The sequence below is a fragment of the Ochlerotatus camptorhynchus genome, unplaced genomic scaffold (assembly GCF_037179485.1).
Source record: "Ochlerotatus camptorhynchus isolate MF236.1 unplaced genomic scaffold, CSIRO-AGI_Acam_v1.1 ptg000371l, whole genome shotgun sequence".
NCBI classification, from domain to species: domain Eukaryota; kingdom Metazoa; phylum Arthropoda; class Insecta; order Diptera; family Culicidae; genus Ochlerotatus; species Ochlerotatus camptorhynchus.
This window is the reverse complement of record NW_027040859.1, coordinates 810,886-828,955: the sequence shown is the minus strand read 5'-3', so window position 1 is coordinate 828,955 and position 18,070 is coordinate 810,886. Positions and strand designations below refer to the sequence as shown.

At 43.6% G+C, this 18,070-nt stretch overlaps 1 protein-coding gene across 1 annotated transcript in view; it reads right to left on the bottom strand.

Moving 5' to 3' along the window:
- Window positions 1-18,070, bottom strand: part of Cow (Proteoglycan Cow) — a 711,953-nt gene that overhangs the window by 124,048 nt on the left and 569,835 nt on the right. Inside the window, exon 5 of the mRNA XM_065232724.1 lies at window positions 17,506-17,996. Within this exon, the coding sequence (XP_065088796.1) occupies window positions 17,506-17,996 (491 nt within the window). The remainder of the gene's footprint in view (window positions 1-17,505; window positions 17,997-18,070) is intronic.

Below are 18,070 nucleotides of genomic sequence, written 5' to 3'. Positions count from 1 at the left end.
TGGATGTAATGTCAGCCTAAATGCACCTTATTTGGGCCCATACATAAATTCAGCAATCGACTAAATTTTCAATAGCGACCAAAAATATCCATTAGTACCGTCCCAATGTCGCGTCCATTTAGATAAAATTAATAAATTGCAAATGTTTAGCGATGGGCTCAATCTTAGATCCATAGGCCAACATTAGAGCCTGTTTACGAGTAGAATCATTCTCACCCCATCGAACTACAATCATGGCATCAGCTGTGAGCCCGCAACCGCAACAATAGGCTGCAGATAGATATTAATCACCATTGTCCCACGCGCTCAGCAACAACAGCAGTTTGACCAACAGAACTACCGAGAGGACAAACTAAAGCAGGGTCTTGCTTCGGTGGTAATGACGTCACCCGTATGATACTCATTTGGACCCGAGAGAAGACATCGCAAAGGTAGCGATCGCGGTCAGACGATGACCTGTTTTATTGTATACGGTAGAAACCTATCGACCACCGACCGTGTGTGGAGTCTACGCGCGGTAAATTTTAATCTGTTTTTGTGTGTTAGAATTTAAGCCAATGTTTTAGTTTTAAGGAATAAAAATCATTGTTGTTGTTAAAATAAATATAGTGATGTAGCTGTGGTTTCCGTAATTCGCCGCGTGTGTAATTTATGTGAAGAAAAAGGCGCTGTATGCAGCTATAGGATAGCTGCTATATTCTTTACATCTCCATCCACCGGCGAGTGTTGGGGAGCTTTTCAACAACCCACATCGAAGGCAGAGGTAACTCGGTTCCTCAACATATTGGTCCTTCGACCCGGATAGTCTGGACCGGCAGGATCTATTGGATGCGAATGGGACTCGTTAGACTGGTTAGGCTTGGATTAGCGCCATTACAAACGGCACAGCGCTGACAGAGGATTCGCCATTTCAACCACGCGAACAATTGGAGGTACGGCCATCAAACTCGCGAACAATTAGCGACACGGCCATCATACGCGCGAATAATTGAAATACCGCGCCATCGCTGCACTACATCAAAGAGGATAAAGGATTCCATTCTCCAACAACCCTTTTTCAAGTGGACAACGGCTTTCGCTTGGACATCCATCGGTTGGATTTTTTGGAATAATCACTATATGTCCATTCGAAGCTAGGAGAATTGCATTATTCTAACGCCTGCCCCTTTAATCAATATCCTCTGGAACGATCGTACTACCTGTGACGGAGTTTGGACGGACGGAAATTGCATGCGCATGCCTGAACGACGTGGACGTCGAAGTACGGTATCGTCGAGAAGAATTCCTAATTCAACTCATTCGTATCATCGATTGGCTTGCTGGTTTGGACCTGCCGTGGCTAGCGTTTACTTGAAAGTAACGCACACATTTTGACGTGTTTTTCTATGGATTTCGTTTGACGAGACGGAAAGGTCTGTCCATCATCAACTAGTCAGACTGAAGCTACGGTACGACACGTGGCAGAGGAGGCAGCATCAAATATCTTCTGTGCGGGTGGGTGCTTATGAATGTATATGTCACCGAAGTAGGACCTCAGAAAATACAAATTTTAATACAATTTGAAATTCTCTTCAACTGTTCGTTATCAGAACAAACTGACTCACTCTGCTGAAATTTTGGTCGATTTTGGTCGTCTTTGGTACTGGATTGGAACTGCTGTTAGTGTGCCGGGTTTGTCTGACAGTATATGCCCAGTCGAGGCTTCATTCAGTGGAAACTACATGCATATATTCCTCTTCTTTGGCTTCTCAATCAACAAACCGATTTGATTGACATTGACTGTTACTGACGAGTGGATTTACGGACTTTCGACTGCGTGAAGTTTTACCCTTGGATGTTGAGCTTTTGGATTTGAGATAGCTGCTACTGTCAGTTCTCGTAGGTGAGCTCTACAGTTAAGGTCTTTGGGTACTACAGTCAATTTTCCTCCTCTTCTCCCATCAATCAAACTGGTGATTATGAGCTGTATTGGTACGATCCGTATGACGTCACAACAATCCCAACAAACAATTGAGAGCTCTTATAAAACACCTGAGTTGATCAAACGTTGAATAATAGCTTCCAGAGTTGAACAAGAATGTAGTTGTATTGCCATTTGATTAAAAGTTTTGAAAGCTATTGGAGCACTCCTAAATGATTATTTACGTTCGGTTTAACTATATGCTTTATAAGACCTACGATAACTTTTATAGCACCTTAGTTAAACTGATTCACAAAAGCTATACAGAACGTGGAATAAACGCATCACAACAAACCATTGGGAGCTCTTATACAACACCTGAGTTGATCAAACGTTGAATAATAGCTTCCAGAGTTGAACAAGAATGTAGTTGTATTGCCTTTTTGGTTAAACGCTTCAAAAGCTGCTTGGAGCACTCTTAAATGATTGTTTACGTTCGGTTAAACTGTTTGACAGGAGCTTCTATAGGATGTGGAATAAACGCATCAAAACAAACCATTGGGAGCTCTTATACAACACCTGAGTTGATCAAACGTTGAATAATAGCTTCCAGAGTTGTACAAGAATGTAGTTGTATTGCCATTTGGTTAAAAGCTTCAAAAACTGCTTGGAGCACTCTTAAATGATTGTTTACGTTCGGTTAAACTGTTTGACAGGAGCCATAAAGGATGTGGAATAAACGCATCAAAACAAACCATTGGGAGCTCTTATACAACACCTGAGTTGATCAAACGTTGAATAATAGCTTCCAGAGTTGTACAAGAATGTAGTTGTATTGCCATTTGGTTAAAAGCTTCAAAAACTGCTTGGAGCACTCTTAAATGATTGTTTACGTTCGGTTAAACTGTTTGACAGGAGCTTCTATAGGATGTGGAATAAACGCATCAAAACAAACCATTGGGAGCTCTTATACAACACCTGAGTTGATCAAACGTTGAATAATAGCTTCCAGAGTTGAACAAGAATGTAGTTGTATTGCCTTTTTGGTTAAACGCTTCAAAAGCTGCTTGGAGCACTCTTAAATGATTGTTTACGTTCGGTTAAACTGTTTGACAGGAGCTTCTATAGGATGTGGAATAAACGCATCAAAACAAACCATTGGGAGCTCTTATACAACACCTGAGTTGATCAAACGTTGAATAATAGCTTCCAGAGTTGTACAAGAATGTAGTTGTATTGCCATTTGGTTAAAAGCTTCAAAAACTGCTTGGAGCACTCTTAAATGATTGTTTACGTTCGGTTAAACTGTTTGACAGGAGCTTCTATAGGATGTGGAATAAACGCATCAAAACAAACCATTGGGAGCTCTTATACAACACCTGAGTTGATCAAACGTTGAATAATAGCTTCCAGAGTTGTACAAGAATGTAGTTGTATTGCCATTTGGTTAAAAGCTTCAAAAACTGCTTGGAGCACTCTTAAATGATTGTTTACGTTCGGTTAAACTGTTTGACAGGAGCCATAAAGGATGTGGAATAAACGCATCAAAACAAACCATTGGGAGCTCTTATACAACACCTGAGTTGATCAAACGTTGAATAATAGCTTCCAGAGTTGAACAAGAATGTAGTTGTATTGCCATTTGCTTAAAAGCTTCAAAAGCTGCTTGGAGCACTCTTAAATGATTGTTTACGTTCGACCAACCACCAACCACAATTTTGTTGCTAAAAATAGCACAAGTGATAGGCACGTTTATATGACCATAAGGCAATGATTATTCGACTGCAAGAGAAGTCACTCAAGATGAGCTTCATATACTTCTCTCATATGATCAAAATATGTATTCAAGAATAGAGCAGATGGAAACAGAAGCGGCTAGCAATCCGGGATCATGAGTTCGAATCTTGCTTCGAGAAACCCTCGGTGGAGTAGAGGTAAATTATATATATAGGTGTTTATTAATAAATGCAAACATTAATTTAAGACATATATCATATAATCAACGATAACATTTCTAGATAAATTCTCTCAATTAATTATTAGGGAGATTAATCGAAAGAATATCAATCAAAGATTAAACCGATGCTAGTTACTACTTCCTCCATGATCACAGAATGTGTATTATGGCATTATTACATATTTTTTCAATGTGCACAAATAAATTAAATTAATAAAAACTGTACAAGCAATTATTTTGGCGTACCACAACAATTGTTAAATTAATTTTAATCTGTGAATATTGTGAGTACTTACACAACGGTTATTAAGGAGTCATTAAAAAGTGCTATAAACGCTTTTCACCCCTTGCTGTACAATGATTATTTAGGAGTCATAAAAGAGTGCAACAAATGCCTCTCAGGTTCACTCTCTACTAAATTTCAAAGCAGCTGTCAAGAAGTGTCTACAAACGTTGTATAAGAGCTTTCACCAAAATAATAAAGCTTGAGTTTAAATATGTATCTATAAACGTTGTATAAAAGTTGCTTCTACTCCTATACCGCGTAGACATATAATGCTGTAGTTGAACAGGTTCTCCAAACCAGTGTAAACAAGAGTTTTACAGAAGTTGTAATAAACAAATTGTACAGTTATTATTCAGCATGCAGTTGAATAAAATCACAATGGAAGCGTTTCTTCAACAAGAAATTGATTTTGGGCAAACGTTTTACTGAATACGTTAGACAACACCTTTGTGTTGCAGTTGTATAGGTTCTCCAAACGAGTGTAAACAAGGGTTTTATAAAAGTTGTGGTGAACACATTGTGCAATTATTATTCAACATGCAGCTGAACAAAATCAAAACGAAAGCGTTTCTTCAACTGAAAATTGTTACTTGGGAACGACCTCGTGAGACGATACGCTTGGATGAGGTGTAGTTTATCGTGGTACTGGATTCTGTTCTCTCAGGTAGGCTTCTACAGTATATGCCAGTCGAAGCCTTGGACCTTTGGATCACTACACCATCCCTAATTTTATTTACCGGATCGAGTGACGTATACCAGCCATGTCATCCGGTGGCAAGAAGATGCTACCCCTGAAGTTGCTTACGATACAGCTGAAGAGCATCCAGACATCCTTTGACTACATTTGGCGATTTATACTGAAGATGAGGAGGAAACATTCGAAAAGGCTAGGTTAGTTTATAGCGATAGGTATTACCAATGTAAGTCTTTTCTTATGGATAAGTCCAGATGCAGCGGAACAGTCAATGCGAGCAAACGAGACGTCGATGTACGGCGCACTTGATCATGTACGTTTGCCCCAAATCAAGCTGCAGTCCTTCAACGGAGACATCGACGAATGGATCAGTTTTCGAGACTTGTACACTTCACTCATCCATTGGAAGGCGGACTTACCGGAGGTGGAGAAGTTCCATTACTTGAAAGGTTGTCTTCGAGGAGAACCAAAGAGCCGGATTGATTCGTTGAAGATAACAAAGGCTAACTATCGAATAGCGTGAAACATGCTGCTAAAGTGCTATAATGACAGCCAGCAGTTGAAGAAACGTCAGGTCCAGACCATATTTAACTTACCATCGCTTTCCAAGGAATCCACTACCGACCTGCACACTCTGATAGAAGGTTTCGAGATAGTTGTGCAAAACCTAGATCAGGTGATCAAACCAGAGGATTATAAGAATTTATTGCTCGTCAATCTATTGACTATCCGGTTGGATCCAATTACTCGCAGAGGCTGGGAGGAATTTTCGTCACTGAAGGAACAGGAATACCACCGAAAGCTTTGGACTCTAAGGGATCACATCAATACTTACAACCATCGAAACAGAACTCCTCATCTGTAAAGACCAGCTACAGTTCAACACACTCGCCTGGGGTTCGATGTGTGGTGTGTAAGGAAAACTATTTTCTCTACCAGTGTTCTTCCTTTCAACGGTTGTCAGTGCGAGAGAGAGAGATACGGTATTGAAGTCACATTCATTGTGCAGGAACTGCTTCAGATCGGGACATCAAGCCAAGGACTGTCCCTCGAAGTACTCATGTCGTAGTTGTAAAGGTCGTCACCATACCTTGGTATGCTTCAGGTCAGAGAAGGATGGATCGACAAAGGTCGCTGCTGTTGCTGGAAGCAACAATCCTGGTTGCACCAGTTTCTGGTGCAGCTCAGTTCTCCTCCCAGGTATTGCTGGCTACTGCGGTCGTTATCGTGGAAGATGATGAGGGAAGTCAGTTCCTAACTCGCGCATTACTGGATTCCGGTTCAGAGAGCAATTTTATTGCTGATCGGTTGAGCCAACGTCTCAGAACACATCGAGAAAGGGTGGATATCTCGGTGCTCGGAATCGGTCATGCAGCTACGAAGGTAAAACACAAGGTTCAAGCAATAATTCGCTCGTGAGTTTCTCAATTCTCGCAGAATATGTGCTTCCTGGTAAGGCAACCGTGAACCTACCAACGGCAAGGATAATTACGGATGGATGGACGATGCCTGAAGGGATCAAACTGGCAGATCCCGCTTTCTTCGACCCAAGTGCTGTGGACATGGTTTTGGGCATCGAGTCTTTTTTCGAATTCTTCGAAACTGGACAAAGAATTTCACTCGGGAATCAAATGTCGTCACTAAACGAATCGGAGTTTGGATGGGTGGTATGTGGTGGTCTATCAAACCCAACTCAAGGCCTACGTATCAATTGTAGCACGGTAGCTACTAAAGGTTTGGAAGCGCTAGTTGAACGGTTCTGGGCAAGTGAAGAGGTCGATAGTTCCAAGGTCCTTTCGCCTGAGGAGAAAAGGTGTGAGGAGATTTTCCAAGGGTCAGTGTACAGGGATTCCCAAGGTCGAAGGACGAAGACGCAGTTTCCAGGTTGGGTGAGTCATGGGACATCGCATTCCGGCGTCTTCAAGGTACGGAACGAAGATTAGCTAGGGATGCTAGTCTACGCGAACAATACCACCAGTTCATGGCGGAATACATCCAATTGGAACACATGAGAAAGGTTGAGGATACATCTGGTTCCAAAATGCGTTGCAATTTACCGCATCATCCCGTCATCAAGGAGTCGAGTACTACGACTAAGGTTCATGTAGGCTTTGACGCATCGTGCAAAACGTCGTTCGGCGAATCAGCTGGCAGTGGACGAGGCAACCAAATACCCGTTGGCTGCAAGGACAACCACCGAGGATACCTATATGGATGACGTCATCACGGGAGCAGATAACATAGAAAAGGCGTGGAAGCAGCTCGATGAAATGATGTCAAGGGGAGGATTTCGGCTACGGAAATGGGCATCCAACCATCCGGAGGTTTTGGAGGGAGTCCCAGAGAAAAATCTGGCGACCCCAAGCTCAGATGGGATACACCTGGATTCAGACTCAATAGTCAAAATGCTAGGTTTTATCTGGATACCGAACACCGACCAACTGAAGTTCCATTTCGATATTCTACCTTGGTCATCAGAACAATATCCATCCAAACCACAAGTCCTTTCAGTGATTGCCAGACTCTTTGATGCTTTAGGACTTCTCGGTGGTGCTATCACCACAGCCAAGGTCATAATGCAACTTCTGTGGAAGATAAGGAACGAGCAAGATCAGACATTGGATTGGGACCAGCCATTGCCTTCAACGGTGGGTGAGATGTGGAGAAAATACTACGACCAACTTCCTCTTCTAAACGAGGTTCGAATCGATCGTTGTGTGGTCATTCCAGATGAAGAATTGATCGAGATTCATTGCTTTTCTGATTCTTCGAACAAGGCATTTGGTGCCTGTGATTACGTACGGAGTCAAGATACAGAAGGGAGGATTAAGGTTCAGCTGTTATCCTCAAAATCCAAGGTGGCACCATTGAAGACGCAGTCCATACCAAGGTTGGAGCTGTATGGTGCGCTTCTGTTGGCGCAGTTGTATGAAAAGGTTCGTGACGCAATCAGGATTCCCGCTCGGACGTTCTTCTGGGTCGATTCAACCTGTGTTCTGCGATGGATTCAAGCGTCTCCAAGCGTCTGGAGTACTTACGTCGGTAATAGGGTAGCAAAAATCCGAACCATCCCAATGGCAACACGTTCCTGTCAAAGAGAATCCGGCGGATTTGATCTCCAGAGGAATTTCATCAACGGACATCGTCGAAATTATCTTCTGGTGGGAGGGACCAGGTTGGTAGAAAAGGAATCCGGAGGAATGGCCTCATCCACCGAGTGAACTTTCTATAGAGGAAGTAGAGCAGGAAAGACGACGAACAACGATCGCTTGTGCAGTTACGGGGTATGCGTGGTTTAACGAATGGTTTTTGGGGAAGTATGAATCCTATACGAACCTCATTCGCCGAACTGCATACTGGCTGCGGCTAATGCGGCTACCGCAGAAAGAACCGAGAAACAGAGTTCGTTCTACTTCGTCGCGTTCAGAAAGAAGTTTTCGCCGATGAATGGAAGGCACTTTCCACGGGAGAAGCTATACCCAGGAAGTCTCCACTTAGATGGTTTAATCCGTATGTTTCCGAGGATCAAGTCATCAGAGTTGGGGGACGGCTTGGGCACTCTGCTGAACGAAATGATAAATAGTTCTTCCTGCACGGCATAAACTTACATCGCATAGGTAGCGATCGCGGTCAGACGATGACCTGTTTTATTGTATACGGTAGAAACCTATCGACCACCGACCGTGTGTGGAGTTTGCACGCGGGCAATTTTGATCTGTTTTTGTGTGTTAGAATTTAAGCCAATGTTTAGTTTTAAGGAATAAAAATCGTTGTTGTTGTTAAAATAAATGTAGTGATGTAACTGTGGTTTCCGTAATTCGTCACGTGTGTAATTTACGTGAAGAAAAAGGCCCTGTATGCAACTATAGGATAGCTGCTATATTCTTTATATCTCCATCCACCGCCGAGTGTTGGGGAGCTTTCCAACAACCCACATCGAAGGCAGAGGTAATTCGATTCCCCAACAGAGCCATTTACCCTATCGATTCAAAATAAAATAAGATAGGCATATCTTTCGATTGGTGGCTGAATCATAACGATGGGTCATCGCATTGCTGAGAACCAGCCATGTCAACTATGAATCGAAACGCATGTTGCAGCCTTGGTACTTTGAGGAAGTTTCGATGGCTTGGGATTATGTCAGTTAATAAAGAAATCTAGTCTAATCTGATCAGATTTTCCTTTGAATTTTCCAAAATTTTTTCACTTTACGGAAAACGAACTAAATTAAAGAACACCTTGACAAGCACCCGACAATTATAAATATTAAAATAATAAATATCCCAATATTATAAATTAATTCCATGTTTAGACTACAGCCTTATAACATGTTATAATCACTAGTAAGTACAAGGCCTACACGTAAAACATCATCACGAAAGCCTTTTAGCTGTCAAAACTCCTCAGTCTGTCTAGTGTTTAACACTTCGAACACGATGCCTCCGGTAAAATGTGTAACGTCAAACTTGCAATGTTTGAAAAATCATAGCTCAGCCATTTATTGGCGAATTTTAAATCTATTGAAGCAATTTGAAACTACATACTGTTACGAACGGCAATCGGTCAGCGATCGAGCAACGGGAGTGAACAGGTTAATCGACCTATCTACGAGTCCCTCTCACATCCAATCCGGTAAACAGTGCAGCATAGCTGTCCAGCTAAGTGTCATTGAAAATGCCAGATAGGACTGTCAGCGTGACTCGACTGTCATATCAACCGGCGAAAACTAACGATTTTAAATTGGCTCACTTCTAGATAAAATGAGGGGTTCGTGGATTTTCCTATGTTTCGAGGGGTGCATCGATTAGGTTGGGACCGAAGATAGTACCAGAGCTGAGCCAAAAAGTTGAGCACGTTTCTTCGGGACCTTCTAGTCCTAGAGTTACCTCTATGGTCATACTGTATTGAAAATTACCATTATCTTAAAAGTACACATTCTTCAAACGCGTTGTCCAATTTATTATCCTAGAATTTAGTTCTAATTTGTCGTAAGTAAACCTGATTTCTCTTATAAATAAAACAAATACTAATTGTAAAAGTAGTTCATAGCGACTCGATTTGTACAAACAAAAGCACACTTGTTACAAGCAGACGGACAGTGAACGTAAAAGACTAGAAAAGTAAGTAACCTTAAAACTACGTCATGCAACATGAATTTATATCTAATAAAACTAATTTCAGCTTAAAGCTTACTCTAACAGCAAAACCGAGTTTGCTTTTAAGGGTCGGAAACGTAACCGTCGCCGTAACAAAATCTTTAAGATTTCTAAGGTGAAATCTAACCGATATCGCCAAAATGCCACAGCCAATTCCACTGGGCTCATCCGCTACTGTTTTCCCATGTGGGCGTCCGGATGAAGCTGACACCAATATGGTACAGTGTGAAAAGTGTTTGCGATTTTATCACTTTGGATGTGCAAGTGTCAGTGAGAGCGTCTCAGATGAAGATCGTCATTTCATTTGCCTGACATGTGTCGATCGTGCGCCGACGGTCGTAAGCTCTAGAGCAGCAAGGGTGACTCTCGATCTTCAGCGTCTTGAGGAAGAGAGACAGATGGAGAGAAATTATATTGCGAAGAAGTACGCCATCCTGCAAAACCAGCTTGACAAACCGATGGAGGAAGGTAGCGTCAGAAGTCGTCGATCACGTCGCAGTACACAGAGGACCCAGGAGTGGGTGAAGAGCCAGGAAGTCCCGACATCGAGCACCATCGGGTAGTCACAAATTCCCGGTGGTATCCCGTCTCAGACTGGCACAATCCCAATGGAAACTCCTCTAGTACCAGAATCACGTAGAGCACCGACCTTCACTATCGTCGGATCACCAATTCGTCAGACACCTGCTGAACAAGCTGCTACTAGGCCATCAAGCATACCAGCTAGAAACGAGGGTACGTGCTTCACGATGAGGAATCCAGAAGCGGATAGCCGAGTTTCGGGTAGGCCTGCTATGGAAATGACGACTGTTGCACAGTTGATCGACAAAGCAGCAGGTAGTTCAAGTGCTATTTTGACCGGTAATCGCAATCCGCCAGCTATGGTTGATTTCAACATTTCTCCAACGCCGATGTCAGACGAGCTGACAAAGCAAATGTTCGATCTACAGATGCAAATGAACAGCATTCAGCGGTAATTGGCGGCCAAACCGTCCGCTCAATCGTGTCAACCATCGTCACAAGTGGATCAGCAAGGCGAACAGCCAGCCCAGTGGCAGGCGCGTAGGCAACATGTTATGCAATGACAGCGGGCCCAGCACAGCAAAATAAATGATTTGAACCCGGGACATGCTGCCTACTGTCAAACGCTGCTGTTGGTATAGGCCTTGTCACTGGCCTACGAACAGCCGATACCATTAGCAATGCCGGAAAGAATACTTGCATACGAGTTCCCCATAAGAAGTTCGGTAAGTCAGACGTGCTCTAGATCTACCAATGCTGTGACTACTAGTGCAGTTCCGATATTTTCGACGAGCCGATCTATTTTTGACTCAACGCCTTCTAATATACGACCAAATGACTCGATCATTCAATATACTCACCCTAAATCGACCGAAATATGTAGCCCCCCCTGAACTGGTCTCTCTTCAAGCGAAACTGTCCTTTCGTCGATCTCTCTACGTTTGGTGGGTTCATGGACCAGATTGTGGTCGCAGCCAGTGACGTCACCTTCACGTACGAAACAGATGGTCAAAGCGCGGGAAAGCAAGACAAACAAAAGCCGAAGAAGAAAATGTTTGTTAACACCCATGCTTCCGAAGAATCCAGAAGCAAGCACACCGGCAGCTCTATCAATGTGGATCATAAGGAGTATCAACCTAAGCCCTGTATAGCCTGTCAGAAGGAAGGTCACAAGGTCAAGGACTGCATCACCTTTAGAAATATGACCCTCGGTAACCGCTGGAAATTTGTTCAAGAACGGAGGTTCCCTAGTAACAATTTAGGTTTTATGAAGGTTCTGTAGACCACAATCTAGACTTGAAGCTTGCTATAAAACCTATATAAAGTTTGCAATGTTACTTGGGTTGTGTCGTCGTTGCCTGATTGGGCATGGGAAATTCCCATGTAAAGCAGGACTGTATGGAGCCAGGGAACTTCTAAGCGGTACGTTCTGAAGAAGGTACACACTGTGAAGAACCTAAATCTTCCAATTCAATCTTTAGACTATCCAGAACTAAGCAAGGAGCTTCCACATCTTCGTGGGTTACCAGTACATAGCTACGAATCCGTATCTCCTGCAATTCTGATCGGTCTAGACAACTCTTTCTTGAAGGCGACATTGAAAATTCTGGAAGGTTCCAGAAGTGATCCGATAGCGGCTAAAACCAGTTTGGGATGGGCGATATATGGGACCGTAAACGCAGATGCTGCACTGGCAGTTCATCACTAGTTTCACATTTGCGTTCGTTCACCGGATGAAGATATCCACGACTTGGTGAAGGAGTTCTTCTCGATAGAAAGTGTAGGATTGACTGAAAAATCCGTCTTGGAGTGTGACGATGACCGGCGTGCACGCGAGATACTGGAGAGCACCACCATTCGGACCGCTTCTGGTAGGCTCCAAACTGGCTTGCTGTGGAAATATGACCACATTGAGTTCCCAGACAGCAAACCTATGGCAGAAAAGCGGATACGATGCTTAGAACGTCATCTAGCGTCCAATCCCGAGTTATACGACAATGTGCGGGATCAGATACAGCAGTATTAGCCTAAGGGGTACAGAAGGCTAGTCCGCAAGAGCTCAGTGAATTTGATCCTAATCGAACCTGGTTCCTGCCCTTGAACGTGGTTACTAATCCGAGGAAGCCAAATAAAGTGAGATTAGTTTGGGATGCTGCAGCGAAAGTCCAAGGCCAGTAATTAAATTCTCTCTGATCTTCTTTCTCCACTACCGTCGGTGTTGTGTCCTTTTCGGCAGTTCAAGGTGGCTATCAGTGCTGATATTCGTGAGATGTTCCATCAGCTCCTTATTAGATGGGAAGACAAATCAGCGTTATTGTTCTTGTGGCGGGACGATCCATCAAAGCTCTATGACGTGTTTGTCATGGGCGTTGCTATATTTGGTGCTACCTGTTCACAATCAGTAGCTCAGTTTGCCAAAAATCTGAACGCTTAAGAGTTTGCTGAACAGTATCCGCTTGCCCTCAAAGCAATAATTAAAAATCATTACGTTGATGACTTCCTATACAGCATGCACACTGAGGAGGAAGTGGTCGAGCTGGCACAGCAGGTCAAGATGGTACATTCCAAGGCCGGATTTACTATACGAAACTGGTTGTCGAATTCAGCCGAGGTACTCTCACGGGTCGGGGACCAGAAAGCGGAGTCATCCAAGTATTTTGAGTAGCCCAAAACGGCCACTTACGAACGAGCTCTTGGAATGATTTGGATACCGGAATCTGACGTCTTCGTGTTCCAAGGAGTATTCAAGGAGGGAATTGGACCACTGCTTCACGACTCTATCATTCCGACGAAAAGGCAAGTCTTACGAGTCGTTATGAGTATATTGGACCATTTGGAATTGGTAGCCGTATTCGTGGTTCACGGGAAAGTGCTAATACAAAACATCTGGCGGTGCAAGACGGACTGGGATCATTCTATCCCAAATGAGCTACTCGATGCATGGAGGCGATGGACTAAGTTATTGGAGCAGCTCGAGCACATTCAATTCCCACGCTGTTACTTTCCTGGATATACTCCTGAATGTTACCGTTCGTTGGAGCTGCACATATTTGTAGACGCTAGCGAGGAATCCTACGCTGCCGTGGCGTACTTTCGAATCGAAGAGGAGTCAGGAGTTCGCTGTTCACTTGTCTCGGCAAAGACGAAAGTGGCTCCTTTGAAACCACTGTCAATACCTAGATTAGAATTGCAGGCAGCTATACTCGGTGCAAGATTGTCCAAATCAGTAGACGAAAAACATACGTTACCGATAGTTCGCAGGGTGTTCTGGAGCGACTCTAGCACCCTGCGCTCGAGGCTACGGTCGCAGCAAAGAAAGAACAGGCAGTTCGTCGCTTTTCGGGTAACGGAAATTCTCGAGTTGACGCAGATCGACGAGTGGCATTGGGTCCCTTCTCGCTGGAATGTGGCTGACGAAGCTACCAAATGGGGTAAGGGCCCAAATATCAGCAGCAGCAGTAGATGGTTCCAAGCTCCAGCATACCTGTATCAAAATCTGGATGCCTGGCCGCAGCAAGACCCATGTGTGAATGGAGTGACAGAGGATCTTCGCGTGACACACCTTCATTGTCATCTCGATATGCAACAGATAGTGGAATTTGGCAGATACTCGAAGTGGGAGCGCTTGGTACGTGCAGTAGCGTATGTACACAGGTTCATCGATAACAGCTGTCGTAAAATGCAGCGGAAGTCTACGGAAACATCTGTGTGGTTAAACCGGGAAGAACTACGGAAGGCGGAATGGACTATCTGTAAGTTTCCTTTCATTCTTCCCAAAGACCACTACGGGACGCAGCTATTAGTGAACTGGTACCATCGTCAAAACAAGCACTACAACATGGAAACGGCTGTGAATGAGATGCGGCAGAAGTTCTATGTGTCAAAGCTGCGAGTTGCGTTTAAGAAGGTTAAAAAGCTCTGCCAATGGTGGAAGATCTCCCATGGTTCCTAGAATGGCTCCACTTCCTTTAGCACGAACAACTACTCACACCCGTCCTTTCAGCTACGTTGGGATAAACTACTTCGGATTATTGCACGGAGGGGTGCTCCAGCTGTAATATATAGCGATCGAGGTACAAATTTTGTGGGGGCCAATCGTGAGCTGAAACAAGAGCTGCGCCAAATCGATCAGAAGTTAGCGGTTACATTCACCAACGCGGAAACTCAGTGGTATTTTAATCCACCATCTGCACCCCACATGGGGGGGGGGGGGGTCTTGGGAACGCATGGTTCGGTCCGTTAAGTCTGCGCTGGCTTCACTCTCCACCATTCGGAAGCCAAACGAAGAAACCCTAAGTACGCTGCTGATCGAGGCGGAGTCAATGGTTAACTCAAGACCACTTACGTACATGTCAATCGATTCAGAAGCTCATGAAGCATTGACACCGAACTGCTTCTTGATGCTGAGCACCAGTGGGGTAAACCAACCGACCAGGGAACCACTATACGAAAAGGTGGTATCGTACACCAACTGGAACATATACCAGCACCTGCTGGACCAGTTTTGGAGTCGTTGGGTTCATTAATACCTCCCAACGATCACGAAACGAACAAAGTGGTTTACCGATTGCAAACCAATCCAGCCTGGTGACCTGGTAGTTGTGACGGAGGATGGTCTACGCAATGGATGGCTAAGGGGTCGAGTGCTACGGGTATTCCCGGGTCGTGATGGGCGAATACGAAGCGCAGAGATAAAGACCGTTACAGAAGTGCTGAAAAGACTGGTGACGAAGCTGGTGGTTCTGGAAGTTGGTGGTACAGCAGGAAAGGACTCAGAGCAATACGGGTAGGGGAAAATTACGAACGGCAATCGGTCAGCGATCGAGCAACGGGAGTGAACAGGTTAATCGACCTATCTACGAGTCCCTCTCACATCCAATCCGGTAAACAGTGCAGCATAGCTGTCCAGCTAAGTGTCATTGAAAATGCCAGATAGGACTGTCAGCGTGACTCGACTGTCATATCAACCGGCGAAAACTAACGATTTTAAATTGGCTCATTACTAGATAAAATGAGGGGTTCGTGGATTTTCCTATGTTTCGAGGGGTGCATCGATTAGGTTGGGACCGAAGATAGTACCAGAGCTGAGCCAAAAAGTTGAGCACGTTTATTCGGGACCTTCTAGTCCTAGAGTTACCTCTATGGTCATACTGTATTGAAAATTACCATTATCTTAAAAGTACACATTCTTCAAACGCGTTGTCCAATTTATTATCCTAGAATTTAGTTCTAATTTGTCGTAAGTAAACCTAATTTCTCTTATAATTAAAACGAATACTAATTGTAAAACACAGCGAGTAGTTCACAGCGACACGATTTGTACAAACAAAAACACACTTGTTACAAGCAGACGGACAGTGAACGTAAAAGACTAGAAAAGTAAGTAACCTAAAAACTACATCATGCAACATGAATTTATATCTAATAAAACTAATTTCAGCTTAAAGCTTACTCTAACAGCAAAACCGAGTTTGCTTTTAAGGGTCGGAAACGGAACCGTCGCCGTAACACATACTTTAAAGATTTATTCGATATCAATATATTACAAATCAATTGATAAATTGTTGAGCAATAGTTCTTCAAACACTGCCAATTTGCCGTTACACATTTTACCGGAGGTATCGTGTTCAGAGTATTAAACAGAAGTTCAATCATATCACAGACTGCTGATAGACCTTGTCATTCTGCAAATCCCACTTCAGATGTGAAGCATTTCATTAAGGGATTCTGAAAATATTGCATATCAATCGGAATCCTTATTATTCCAATATAATTAAAATGATTTATTCCTTGGGAGGTTAATCAAAAGACTTTCCTTCATCTTGCTCCGTTTGCCTTTCGAGCGTTATATTTGAAATTCATTGCAATTATACTTTCTTGGAAAACCCAACCGATTCGTTTCGCAAGTACACCCAACCCTTTTTATACGCGGTCTTATTTTCCTTTTTTTCCGATGTTCAAATAAAACGAAGCTTGATGTAACTGGTGTTCAAAAAATCAGAATAAAAATCCAAGAAAAATATTGTACCTACAGAAAAAGAAAATTGGACAAATGTACCCGCGTAAAAAAAGAGTTGGGTGTTTAAGTAGGTGGACTACTCAAGAAGCCATATCTTCCAAAGCTAAGCTGTTTCTGCAATCTCACACGAGCGTACAGTCTGGTTGAGTACGAGGAGAAAAAAGAAAGACTGCACACAGCAATATAAATTACGTTTATTCACAAAGCCCAGCCATGTTCACATGTTTATGTCGCGTCGTCGTCGTCGTCGTCGGTCGCAGTCCTTGTGGAGACCCCTTTTTCAGCTTTCCCAGAAAACACGGAAAGATGACAACGATGACGAAGGCGCATCCGTGAGAAACAAAGAGCGATAAAAAAGCTTAAGTAATGTAGTAGGTACTAGTAAGTAATTCCGCCGTGGGCTTCCGACCGGCAGCTTTAAATTTCGACTTCCACCGTAGCTCTCAAGAGTCGGCCGATGTGCCTTGAAGTGGAAGCAAAATGAGTTGGGAACAATTTTAATTTCCGCTACCGCAGCAGACTGAAAGATGACGAGGGGTAGGAAGTGGATGCGAACCGGAAAAAGTGCTTCAGTATGTATGAATGCGCATTTTTCCACTTTAGTTTCAGTTCTAGTGTTTACTATTGTTGTTGTTGGGGGTAAGCAACCGTGGAGACTGTTCGTTCTTTCGTTACGCGTAGGTAAGCACGTTTTGTTCAGCTAGGTGTAAAGTATTAACAGAGTTTTATCTTCCAAGGGAAGTTGTTTTACAAGGGATGTGTTTTGTGCACAGGGAAATATGTTGCTTTACTTCGGAATGTGCCTGCGACGGGAGACAAACTTTCGGGAGAGCACATTTTCTTCAATTTTCCGGAAAAGCTGTGTAATAGCGATATTATGAGTTGTAATTGCACGGCTTAACAATATTTGGAGCTGCATGTTCGAAGGAAGCCAAAATTTTCTAATTGTGAAATAACCGAGAAACACTCACCTTTGCACGGACAGAATCCCTTGCAGTTCATCTTGATCAAGCTACCGTGAATACAGTTATGGTACTCCATTCGGCACAGCGAAGAATACGTCCGATTATCGCTTCCGCAGAGGAACGTCGGTTTCACCACTGGGCAGGGCTTGCAATTCTCCTCCTCTTTCTCGCCACCATCGCTGTCGTAGAAGACGTCATCATCTTGAGCGGAACTATCGTCATCCGGATCTTCCTGATCCTGCTGAAGCAACTCATCGCCATCTCCGTTGTTGTTGTTGTTGTTGTTATTGTTGTTGTTATTGCTGCCGCTGTTGCTACTGGTGATGCTTCCACTGCCGCCATTGTTGCTGTCACCGGAACTGGAATCGAGGCTGCTGCTGCTGCTGCTGCCGCTATTACTGTTTCCACCGATCAGACCGGACTGTTCAGCTTCAACTTCGGCTTTTCGCTTGGCTTCTTCCTCCTCCAGGTACTTGCTCTTGGTGATGATTTCATCTCTGAAAACGATGATCGCGTTGAGACTATGTTCGATTCAATAAATGTGATTCTAATGACTAATGTGGAATCATGA